Genomic DNA, 13,040 nt, shown 5'->3' with positions numbered 1-13,040 from the left:
CCACCATGAGGTATGAGCACTCTTCTAAAATAAATAAATAAATCTTAACAAAAAATACGAAAAAGAGATATTTTCCAAGGAAGACATAGAGATGACCTATAAGCACATAAAAAGATGCTCAACATCATTAGCCATAAGACAATACACATCAAAAGCACAGTGAGATACCACTTCACACCCAGGAGGATGGCTATAACCAAAAACACAGATAACAACAGATGTTGACAAGGATGTGGAAAAATTAGCACCTGCATACACCATAAGTGGGCATGTGAAATGGTGCAGCTGCTTTGGAAAACAGTCTAAGGGTCCTCAAAAGATTAAATGTTAAGAGTTACCAGCAAATCCACTTCCAGGTATACACCCAAAATTAATAAAAACATACGTCCACACAGCAAGTGGGACACAAATGTTAAGAGCAGCATTCTTTTTTTTTTTTAAGATTTTATTTATTTATTCGACAGAGAGAGAGAGAGAGCACAAGCATGGGGAGCTGCAGGCAGAGGGAGAGGGAGGAGCAGGCCCCCCACTGAGCAGGGAGCCTGATAAGGGATTAAATCCCAGGACCCTGGGATTACGACCCAAGCCGAAGGCTGACCAACTGAGCCACCCAGGCGCCCCAGAGCAGCATTATTAACAGCTAAAAGGTAAAAGCCCAAAAGTCCATCAGCTGACAGATATAAAAAATGTGGTATATCCATGGATATTCTTCAGCCATAAAAAGGAATAAAGTACTGATAACAGGCTACAACATGGATGAACTTGAAAACATTAAGCTAAGTAAAAACATTAAGTAAAAGAAGTCAGTAACAGAAGACCACATATTACATGATTCCATTCAGATGAAATGTCCAAAACAGGGATATCTATAGAGATGGAAAATAGAGTAAAAGTTGCCTATGATAGAGGTGTGTAGGGGAGTGACAGCTAAAACATATGGAGCTTTTCCTGGGGTGATAAAAATATCCTAAAACTGACTGGTGATGTTGCACATATCTGTGAATTTACCAAAAACCAATGAATTGTATACTTTAACGGGTGAACTGTATGGTATGTGAACTATATCTCAAAAAAGCTTTTTAAGAAACCGAAGAAACACCATTTTTCTCCTATCTACTTAATAAATATTTAAAATTTACTTAAAATGTACCATTTGGTAAAGGAGGCTACCGGGGGCTGGTAATGTTCCATTTCATGATTTGGGTGGCAGTGACAAAGGTGAAGTTATTTTGTGATAATTACTGGTGTACTTTTCTATAAGCAAGACTTTAGTAACACAGCCCATAAAAACCCACATATATACACTGTGTTGGTGATGGTGTGGATCAACACTTATACTTTGTTACTGGGGATTTAAGCTGATAAAACCTCTTAGGTATATAATTAATGAGTTTATAAACAATAAAGCACACGTTTTGATCCCATAGGTATATACTCCCATGTACAAAAGCCTTTACTGCAACCCTGTTGTAAAAGGAAAGATATGAGAAAACTCTAAATGCCCATCAACTGGGGCCTGGGTAAATAAATTATGGTATAATTATACCAGGGAATACTATATAGCTATTTAAAATAATGAGGCAGATTTACATACACTGAATCTATCCCCAAGCTAGAGAATTACATGGAAAAAGCAAGGTACAGAGCAGTATCCGTATATGGGGTATATGCCACCTCTATGTGGGGAAGAAATAAATCTAAGGTGAGAACAGCAGGGGTTATTAACACACACACACACACACACACACACACACACACACACACACACTCCCATAGCACATCTCTGGAGGGACAGAGAAAAACTAGAAATCACAGCTGCCTCTGAGGAAAGGATGGGGGAAAGGAGACACACCTTTCACTTTGTGCCTTAAAAAAAGAAAAAGGTGGATATATTATCACCTCAAATAAATCAATTCTTCTCATGTAAAAGCTATGGTGTTCAACACAGGTGAATGCCCCTGGGCTTCTAAAGATTAAAATTCTGAACTGTTTGCTATAAATTCTGAAATGTCTCACTTCTCCCATTTCAAGAGTTAAATACTCAAGCCATTAAGCAGTAGTAATAATGAACAACTACTTACATCAACACCTCCAAACAGGTCAAAAATATAAGTATTTGGATAAGTGGTTTCTTGGGTAAGTTTCCTCTCTTCAGTAACAAATGCCATAGCCTCCATGGAGAGAAGAGGAGAAATTTCCTAATTAAAAAAAAAGCATACAGAGAGACTTTCAGTTTTAGTATCCAAGAAGAACCACATACCAAAACATCAGTTTGCATTTCAGTCACAAACTGAATGCCCATGAGTCCAAAGATAGCCCCCAATGAACCACAATAGAAAAAAATCATCTTACAGAAAAGCTAATAGGATGATCAAAATCTGAATAGTAACAATAGCTCATTTATTTAATGCTTATTATGTACCAGATATGGTTCTAAGTACTTCACGCATGACCCTTTTTAATCCTCACAAACCTACAAGATAACAGTAATTTTTTACCCCAATTTTACAGATAAGCAAACTGAGATACAAAGTTGTCAAGGTCACACAGCTGGTAAGTGACAGAGCCAGGATTTAAAAATCTAGGAAGTCTGGATCCAGAGTTTGCACTTATGGAAGAAAAAGTAAGTATTAGGGGTGAAACAGGAGACAGTGTGGGAAGAATCCAGGACACTACTCTTATGCTCTCTCCAGGGATCTTGAGGGAAGATGGAACACGATGGGCTGGAGCAGCAGTTCTCACACAGTGGTGAACATCAGAATCACTTGAAGAACTTGTTAAAACCCATTTGGCTGAGTCCCACCTGCAGAGTTTCTGATTCAATAGGCCTGGGGTGGGGCCTGAGAATGTGCATTTATAACAACCTCCCAAGTGCTGCTGATCCTGCTGGTCCAGGTACCACACACCAAGAAAAAGCAGAACTCTTACAGACAACCTGTTATATGTTGGGCACCAAACTTTGATACTTTAGCCCACCTAATCCTTAAAATAATTCAATGAAATGAGTATAGTTTTACCCATTTTATATATGAAAAGCAAAATCACAAAGTTGCCCAGGCTCACATAATCAGTGATTGAACCACTTTCTCTGGGTCTCATTTTTTTCAACTATAAAGCCAGGAAGTAATTCTTGCTGGCAACATGGTACAGTGGAAGCTGGTCTTAGGACGACGACAAATCTGGGCTCATCACGTGATAGCCACAGGCTTTGCGTGGGTTACTGTTGAGGATGTTCTTTCAACTGAAAAAGGGAATTGTAGAAGACATCTGGGTTTGCCTGCCCACTATCTTTTTTTCTCTTCTTCAAGTAAAAGCCCCATTTCCTTGGGGAAAAGGCCCCTCCCCACTTTCCACAGAGTTCTGCTGGGGCTGCCACCAAGCACCTCAGTGCTAGCCCCAGGAGCAGGTGATCAGGCCTCATCAATAGTCTCTCAGCCCCCTCACCTCGGTGGCTGGCCCAAGTTATAGAAATGTCACCCTAGAGCTGTGATCACGTGGAGGAACATGAGGTCAAACACAGATGTCAAGATAAGAAATGGATAGCTTAACCCTGTTCAGCCCCCTGAATTCACAACTGTGCTCTCCAGTTATGTGAGATGATAAAGGATCTTTCTTGCTAGTCTGAGTGGGTTACTGCCACTTGCAATCAAAATTATTTCTGGACTAAAACAAATAAGTATACCACCACGTCATAGAGTTACCATAAGAATTAAATACGCCTGGTACACAGGCTTCAAAGAAGCATGTGTTCGATGAATAAAGAAATAGTGATCACACAGCAAGTACTCACAAATGTTAAATTTCTCTTTCCTCTACCCCATATCTCAGATTTTGCAGGAATCAAGTGTAATAATGTATAATTCCTTGCAAAGAGTTTTCAAACAAGTGTAAAAGACTATAATTATTTCTATCCCATTCAAACAATATTAAGAATACAAAACACTTTTTAATTAAATAAACTTTTATTTGGAAATGATTTTTAATTTATAGAAAAACTGTACAGACAAAACATCTCTTCTTAAAGGTAAAGATTATTTGCTGCCTACTATATTTTAGTATGACTTACGTGATATAATAATCAAAACTTTACCTCTGAAGAACATTATATCAAGTGTCATTATGATCAACCATAACTTGCATGGGTTTTAACTGCAGCTAGTACTGGTAATCTAAATTCAAATTTGGACCCACCCCCCAAGCTAAAGTTTGGATACAGTAACTCCAGACCTACTGAACCAGAAACTCTGGGCAGATGCGTAGGGCCCAGCACTCTATTTTACCAAGCCTTCCAGGTGATTCTGATACACACTCAAGTTTGAGAACAACTGCCTTAGCATCTCTGCACTCTTCCATCCCTCTCCCAACCACCAACCCCAGTTCCTTCATCTTATGTTGGTCATAATGGATCAACAACCACAAGGCTACTTCCTTGAACCTTTAGCAATATGGAAGTTTTAAAAATCCTGCTCAAAAAGAATGTCATCCCAATCCCAGGTCATAGTGTTGGTCTCCCAAATTAAGCAAGCACTGCCACAAAACAAGTGTGAATAAAGCCCAGAAGGATAGACAGAGGGAACTTAATGGTGATTATCTCTGGGTGGTGGGATTATAGTTGATTTTTATTTTCTTCCTTGTACTTTTTTTGAATTTCCCAAATTTTCTACAGCTTACACATTAAAAACACGCTATTTTAAAAAGTAAACTGAAGGAGAAAAAAACAGACATCTGTGTCACCCAAGGCTTTGAATGCAACCCTTCCAAGGCTGCTAAGAGTTACCTTGAGGATGTTTTGGCACTCAATGAAGTCACTGTGGAGGTGGCTGGTTGCATACAGCTTCAGGAGCAGCTGAGGAATGCCACTCCATTTGGATTGTTTGTCCCTCTCTGCCAAAAACGTCTCCGTGAACTGTGAGTCAAAAGAAAAAAAGAAAAAAGGAACATTTTACTGGTGAGGAATGAACTACTAGCATACATGGCAAAGGAAAGCAGCTGCCTCCTAAACACACCCAGGACAAATAATTCAAAGGTCTCTTTCTAGAAACCTTCAAAAGCTCCCCAACAGCCTACAAGCGAAAAGTCCAACTCCTTCCCTTGTGACACAGCAGCCTATGTATCATCTACCCTCCTCTCTAGCTTCATCTCTTTCCCAGTGCACGCTCCAAGCTCCAAATGCACATGTTCTCTGTCTCTCTGCACATCTTCTTCCTTGCCTAAAATGTCTTCCCTGTCTTTACCTGGAAAGCTCTTTCTCCTTCTCTGAAGTGTAAGCCAAATAACCAGAAATGTTCCCTGCTGGGTCTTCCCCTCTCTCCTCTTTTTTCTTTTTAAAAGATTTCATTTCTTTATTTGAGAGAAAGAGAGAGAGAGCGCGCACATGCACACACTCACACTGGGAGCGAAGGGGAAGAAGGGAGGAAAGAATCTCAAGCAGACTCCACACTGAGCATGGAGCTCGACATGGAGCCCTACATGGGGCTCAATGCAGGGCTCAGTCCCACGACCCTGAGATCATGACCTCGGCCCTGAGATCAGCACCTGAGTTGGATGCTCAACCAACTGAGCCATCCAGGCACCCCTCCCCTCTCTTCTTTCTAAGCGAATAAGTGCCCCTCCTCTGGGGCCTTATCTAACATTTTTCTTCTGCATCATAATTACTGATTCACTTGTCCCCCTCCTCCTGTAGATCATAAGCTCCTTCAGAGTAGGTACCAGTTGCGTTTATCGTGCCCACCTTCTCTCTCTCAAAGAATGCCAGGCACAGAACAGAGACTCAGTAAATGTTTGAAGGAATCTAGTCTAATGACCGGTTCATTAATCAATTATGGCACAGTTCCACTAACACTCTTAGGACATATCATTAACCAGGGGCCGGATGTGAATTATTTTCATATACACTTGTCCCTCGAATCAGATCAAAAGCACCTTATGGCTGTTATTACACAACATGTAGGTCTTCAATAACGTCTTAGTCTACCCTGATGCATATTAGTCCTATGATTTTGGACAAATCCCATTATCCTTCCTGAGCGTGTTTTCGCAGATTATAAAAATAAGATAATACAGAAGTTAATAGAGAGGTAATGAAATGTTTGTGAGAGTAATCTGTTTGGGTGAACCAAGGGCACTACCATGTCTGTAGGTTAAAAAAAAAAAAAAAGACTGAATATCAGCAATTTCATATCATTCAAGCTAGTTCAAATCAAGGCAAGTCCAAACACAATGGGAAACAATCTTTCCTTTCCTTGAAAGGAAAAAAAGAAAACATGGGGGGAGCCTGGGGGCTCAGTCATTCGTTAAGCATCTGCCTTCAGCTCAGGTTATGATCCCAGGGTCCTGGGATAGAGCCCCACATCAGGCTCCCTGCTTGGCGGGAAGCCTGCTTCTCCCTCCCCGACTCCTCCTGCTTGTGTTCCCTCTCTCACTGTGTCTCTCTCTGTCAAATAAATAAAATCTTTTTTTTTTTAAAGATTTTATTTATTTTTTTGAGAGAGAGAGAATGAGAAATAGAGAGACGAGAGGGAAGAGGGTCAGAGGGAGAAGCAGACTCCCCGCCGAGCAGGGAGCCCGATGTGGGACTCGATCCTGGGACTCCAGGATCATGACCTGAGCCGAAGGCAGTCGCTTAACCAACTGAGCCACCCAGGCGCCCAAAATAAATAAAATCTTAAAAAAAAAAAAAAGAAAACATGGTTTTATAGGACTCAGCAAAAGTAGTGTTTACAAATTTACAGGTATAAACATTTATATTAAAAAGGAAAGATATCTCAAATGAATTATCTAAACTTCCACCATGAGAAACTAGAAAAGAACAAACCAAACCCCAAACAAGCACAAGGAAATAAATACTACTACAAAAATGATATGGAGAACAGAAAAATAATCAAGAAAAATCAAACAAAATCAAAAGTTGGTTCTTTGAAAAGATCAACAAAATTAAAACTTTAGTTATAATGACCAACTTAACACTGACTCAAATAACTAAAATCAGGAATGAAAGAGGGGACATTACTACCAACCATATAGAAATAAAAAGGTTTATAAAGAAATAGTAGTAACAATTATATGCCAACAAATTATATAACCTAGATGAAATGAACGAACTCCTAGAAAGACACAAAAAACTGAAACTGACTCAAGAAGAGTTGAATCAGTGATTTTATAAGAAAAAAGGAAAGAACACTACCCACAAAGAAAAGCCCAAGTCCAGATGCTTGACTGGTAAATTCTACAAAACAGTTAAAGAGAAACTAAAAATTATTCACAGAATCTTCCATAAAACAGAAAAGGGAACACTTCCCAACTCATTCTGTTACCCTGATACCAAAATCTGATAAAGATGTCACAAGAAAACTACAGACCAATATCTCTGATGGATATAGACACAAAAATCCCCAGCAAAACACTAGCAAACCAAATCCAGCAACATGCAAAAAGGATCATACACCATGACCAAGCGAGGTATATTCCAGGAATGCAAGGTCGGTTCAACATACCAAAAACCCACATCTGTCATCATAATTAACAGTTGAAAGCCTGAATGCTTTCCCACTAAGATCAGGAAAAACAAAGGATGTTGATCCTCACCACTTCTATTTAACATTGTACTAGTGATTCAGGCCAGAGCAATGAGGTAAGAAAAAGAAATAAAGGCATCCAGATGGAAAACTGGATGGAAAAGTAAAACTATATTTGCCATCCTATGATCTTATATATAGAATACATTATGGAACCCACATATAACACTACTAGGGTTAATAAATGAGTTCAGCAAGGCTGTAGGATAAAAATTGATATACAAAAAAATTAGCTAAATTTCTATACACTTACAATAGACAATCCAAAAATGAAATTAAGAAAACTGTCTCATTATCTCATTTGGTTTCATTAAACCAAAAATAATAAAACAGGAATAAATTTAACAGAAGGAATACAAAACTTAGAAAATGAAACTACAAAAAATCATTGAAAGAAATTGAAGGAAGTCTAAATAAACGGAAAGCTATCCATGTTCATAGATTGGAAGGCTTAATATTGCTTAAATGGCAATACTTCCTATATTGATTCGATGCAGTTTCTATCACAATCCCAGGTGGCTTCATTAAAGAAATTGACAACCTGATATTAAAATTCATATGGAAATGCAAGGGACCCAGGATGGCCAAAATAATCTTGAAAAAAGAGTACAAAGTTGGAAGAATCACACTTTCTGATTTCCAAGTTTATTACAAGCTTATAATAATCAAGACTTTAGCATAAGGTTAAACAACTAGATCAATGGAATAGTATTGAGATTCCAAAATTAAATCCCCACATTTATGGTCAACACAGATTTTTGACAACAGTGTCAACACAATTCAATGAGAAAAAAAAAAAGTTTTCAACAACTGTTGCTGGGACAACTGGTATTCATAAGCAAAAGAATGAAGATGGATTCCTTTATACATAGCATTTACAGAAATTAATTCAAAATGGATCAAAGACCTAAATGTGAGAGCTTAAACTATAAAACTTTTAGAGGAAAACATAGACATAGATGTCATAACCTTAGATTAAGCAATGATTTCTTAGATACGACCTCTAAAAAACAAGTAAACAAAGGAAAAACGGTAATTTATCACACTGAAAACATAAAGAACAATTATATGAACATCTCAATTGATGCAGAAAAAGCATTTTATAAAATGCAACATCATAAACTGAAAAAAGAAGTGAACAAATAATGGTATCTACAGAAAACCTTGAGCAAATATCATACTTAGTGGTGAAATGTTTAAGGCTTCCCCTCTTAGATCAGGAACATGCCACTTCAACTCAGGCAGCACAGTTAGGGAAGAAATAGAAAAAATATAAGATTGGAAAGGATAAAACCTTCATGTGCAGATATGATATTTGCAAATGACTGTACACATATACAATCCAAAAGAATCTAAAGGTAAAGTATTAAAATATAAGGGCCATGTAAATACAAGAATGACATAAAATCAATCTTGTTTTATATTACATCTACAGTTAAAGAGAGGAGGAGGGGAGGAAAGGGAAGGGGAAGGGAGAGAATGACTGTATTGTACTCAATAGATTGAATGCAATCCCAAACAAAATTTTGTTGTAAAAATGTACAAATTCATTCTAAAATGTATATGCAAATGGCAAAGGGCTAAGAAGAGCCAAGAACTCTTGAAGATAACTAAGCAGGAGAAGCCACTCCTATTCAATACACTATCGCCAAAATCAACACACATAAGTGTCAGAAAATAAGACAAAGTGGTATCAGCACAAGGATAAACAGACCAGTGGAAAAAAATAGACAGGAAACTGACATGAAAACAGACACCACAGAGCACTGGTGGAAAAAGCAACTTTTCAATAAATAATGTGCGGTCAACTGGGTATCTTTATGGACAAGCTTACACCACATCCAACAATAAATTCCAAATGGAACATTTATTTAAATGTAAAAGGCAAAATAAAGCTTCTAGAAAATAAACAGAATTTCTTCATGATCCTTAGGGTAGGGAAAGATTTCTTAAATTGAATATAAAAAGTGCTAACCATAAAGGAAAATAGTGATACAATGAGCTATATTAAAATTAAGCACTTGTGTTCACCAAAAGATCTTTTTAGAGACTAAAAAGGGAAGCCACCAAATGAGAGAAATATTTATAAAACATCATTATAAAGGCTCATATCCAGGAAATGAACTTCAAATCAATAAAAAGAAAAAAAAACCCAATAGAGAAAAATATGCAAAAGATCTAAACAGGCCATCCACAAAAGATGTTCAAATGGCCAACAGACTTCTGAAAGGTGCTTAACTTCATTAGTCATCAGGGAAACACAAACCAAAACCATAATGAGATACCAATACAAAAACACTAGAATGGCCAAATTTAAAGACTGGCAACACCATGCACGGGTTAGTGAAAACATGAAACAACAGGAACTCTCATACATTGCTGGTGAGACTGTAAACTAGTACAAGCACTTGGGAAAGTGTTTGATAACAGCTACCAGTGCTGAACCTATGCATATCCTATAACCCAGCAATTCTACTTCTAAGTATATACCCAAAAGAAATTGTGCATATAGGCATCAGGAGACACATACAAGAATACTCATATAAGCAGCACCCATAAAAGCCCCAAACTGGAAAAATCTCAGATACTCATCAAAGGTAGAATGAATTGTGGTTTGTTAGTAGAATACTACACAGCGGGACGCCTGGGTGGCTCAGTTGTTTAAGCGTCTGCTTTCAGCTCGGGTCATGATCCCATGGTCCCGGGATCGAGTCCCGCATCAGGCTCCCTGCTCGGCGGAGAGCCTGCTTCTCCCTCTCCCTCTGCTGCTCCTCCTGCTTGTGCTCTCTCTCTCTCTCTCTTTCTGATAAATAAATAAAATATTTTAAAAAAATAGAATACTACACAGCGATAAAAATTAATGAACTACAGCTTCACCATTATCATGAATGACTCTAACAAATATTGAAAGAAAGCAGATTCAGTATGTACTGCTTAATTCTATTTATGTAAAGCATAAAAACTAGTACACCTAAATACAATGTTAGAAGTCAGGCTAGTAATTTCATTGGAGAGGAGGAAAAGCAGAGCTGCAGACTAGAGGTACAGAGGTGATCTGGTTGGCTGCTACATAGTTGATGGTTTTATTACTATTCATTCAGCTGTCCACATACTTTTTGTGCATTTTTATCTGTATATTTCAACACAAGAAGTTTTTTAAATGCCTGAAACGAAATAGACTTGTATGTACTGATTATGGAAGGATCTCTACTATACATAGTATGTACATTATACCACCACCTGCATGAGAAAAAAAGATATATCAACACATTTGCTTTCCTAATTTAACATGTCTGTAGATAGAGACACAAGAAATCAATAACCACAGCTACCTCTGGGAGAACGGGAGGGGGCTAGCAGAGGTGGTAGTGGGCTATCAGCAAGGGAGACTTACTTTTCTCTGTAACCCATATGTGTATGTGCATATGTTATCTATTCAAAACACATATTACCTCTGGCGGGGAGGGAATGAGATGAAGGAACATTAAATATACTGGTACTGTCTTTAAGTTTGGTAGTAGGTACATGGGTATTGTCGTAATATTATGGTATTACTTACTATATAGGTTTTTGTAGGTCAAATATTTAATAAACAAGTCTCTGCACAGTGGCACCAGTAGATGCTCAATAAATATTAATTACCTTCCCCCATTCCATTCCCAACATATCTACACTTATCTCCCACTATCTCCCATACAAGCATTTCACTGCCTCTTCCCTGTCTTCTAAATAGCCAATTAGGAGGACTTTCTTAGTGGTGTTCTTAGTGCCAGGACTATCTCTGCTACTCTGTTCAAATTCTACTCATTCTTCAGAACCAATTCAACTCTCCCCTACTCCATGAAGTTCTCCAAAGCAATCACAGCCCAACATAATCATAGGAGAGAAAATTGCTTTTAAAAATAGGAGGACCCTAAAAAAATTTTTTTAAATTAAAAAATAAAATTAGGAGGACCCTAAGAGAACATTCAGTGTATTTTACAGAGGAAATTAATATCAGGTGATAGAAATGGCTTTTTCATAGTTACATATTTATTTTTTAGTTGTTACATATTTTAATGTATATCTACACAAAATGTCCAGCACAATGAATAAAAAGAAAGACTCACCATAATTAAATTTCAGAATGCCAGAGAGAGAGAGATGATCCTAAAAGCTTTCAGGGGGGTGAGGGGTGGGAAAATAGGTCATATACTAAGGAATGGGAATCAGAACAGAACCTCTCAACAGTTACACCAAATGCTTAAAGACAATGGAATAACAGCATTAAAAATTTAAGGGAAAATAACCTCCAACTTAGAATTTTATACCCAGCTAAACTTAATATACAAGAATAAAAGACATTTTCAAACATGCAAACTTAAAAAAAAAAAAAAAAGCCACTTCTCATGTACTCTTTCTTAGGAGGCTACTAGATAATGCACTCCCCCAAGAAAGACAGGATTCTTGAAACAAAGGATCTAAAACATAAAAAAAGTAAATAAAACACTTTGAATTTGGTGAAAGGAAATCCCAAGAATTCAGATATATAGCTGTCCTAGCAAGGAACTAATCCAAATTGGAGGAAGATGGAGAATTCCAAGGATTTCTTTTTAAAAAAGAACGTTTTAGTACTGGGACTAAATTATAAGCATACAAAAAGCAAAGCAAATAAAAAACAAATTTTTAATGAGGTTATTCTAGTGAAAGAAGCCAGACTCAAAGGCTACATATGGTACAGTTCCATTGCAATGACAGTCTGTAAAAGGGCATAGGACTAGAACAGTAAACAGATGAGCAGTTGCTACAGGATGAGGGTAGGGAAGGGGTTAACTACCACAAGGGAATCTTCTATATCCTAACTATAGTGGTGGTCACACAACTACATTTGTTAAAACTCCTAGAACTAACAGGCACACCTCGGAGGCATTGTGGGTTCAGTTCCAGACCACTGTAATAAAGTTACCCAAATGAATTCTTTGGTTTTCCAGTGCATATAAAAGTTATGTTTACATTACACTGTAGTCAATTAAGTGTGAGATAGCATTGTCTAAAAAAAGTACATGTCTTCATTAAAGAATACTTTATTGCTAAAAAATGCTATCATCTGATCTTTTAGCAAGTCTTAATCACTGATCACAGATCACTATAGTATAATAATAATGGAAGTTTTGAAATACTGTGAACATTACCAAAGTGTGACAGAGACACCAAGTAAGCAAATGCTGTTGGAGAATGGCACCAATAGACTTGTTTGATGCAAGGCTGTCACAAACCTTCAATTTTGTAAAAATGTAGTAACCACGAAGCACAACAGACAAAGCACAACAAAACAAAGTATGCCTCTATACACTAAATAAGGTGAATTCTACTATATTTATATCTCAATTCAAAAAATGGGGGGTGGGGGAGACAGTGGCTTTTAACTCAAAGGGAAACAAAAAAATATACAAAGCATATACTGTTGTATACTATATGGCTCTACTA

At 37.4% G+C, this 13,040-nt stretch overlaps 1 protein-coding gene across 3 annotated transcripts in view; it reads right to left on the bottom strand.

Annotated features, from left to right (window-relative positions):
• The window catches only part of TRPC4AP (transient receptor potential cation channel subfamily C member 4 associated protein), a 77,959-nt gene that overhangs the window by 50,214 nt on the left and 14,705 nt on the right, over positions 1 to 13,040 (bottom strand). For all 3 annotated transcript variants that reach the window (XM_073880517.1, XM_025875792.2, XM_025875793.2), the window contains exons 2-3: positions 4,778 to 4,906; positions 2,082 to 2,198 (exon numbers count right to left, since the gene is read on the bottom strand). In XM_073880517.1, coding sequence (XP_073736618.1) covers positions 2,082 to 2,177 — 96 coding nt within the window. In that variant the 5' untranslated portion in view covers positions 2,178 to 2,198; positions 4,778 to 4,906. The remainder of the gene's footprint in view (positions 1 to 2,081; positions 2,199 to 4,777; positions 4,907 to 13,040) is intronic.

The sequence above is a fragment of the Callorhinus ursinus genome, unplaced genomic scaffold (genome assembly GCF_003265705.2).
Source record: "Callorhinus ursinus isolate GAN/ISIS: 27379988/994484 unplaced genomic scaffold, GSC_fseal_2.0 scaffold38, whole genome shotgun sequence".
In the NCBI taxonomy this organism is placed as follows: Eukaryota; Metazoa; Chordata; class Mammalia; order Carnivora; family Otariidae; genus Callorhinus; species Callorhinus ursinus.
The sequence above is the reverse complement of the archived record's forward strand: the minus strand, read 5'-3'. Positions and strand labels throughout refer to the sequence as shown.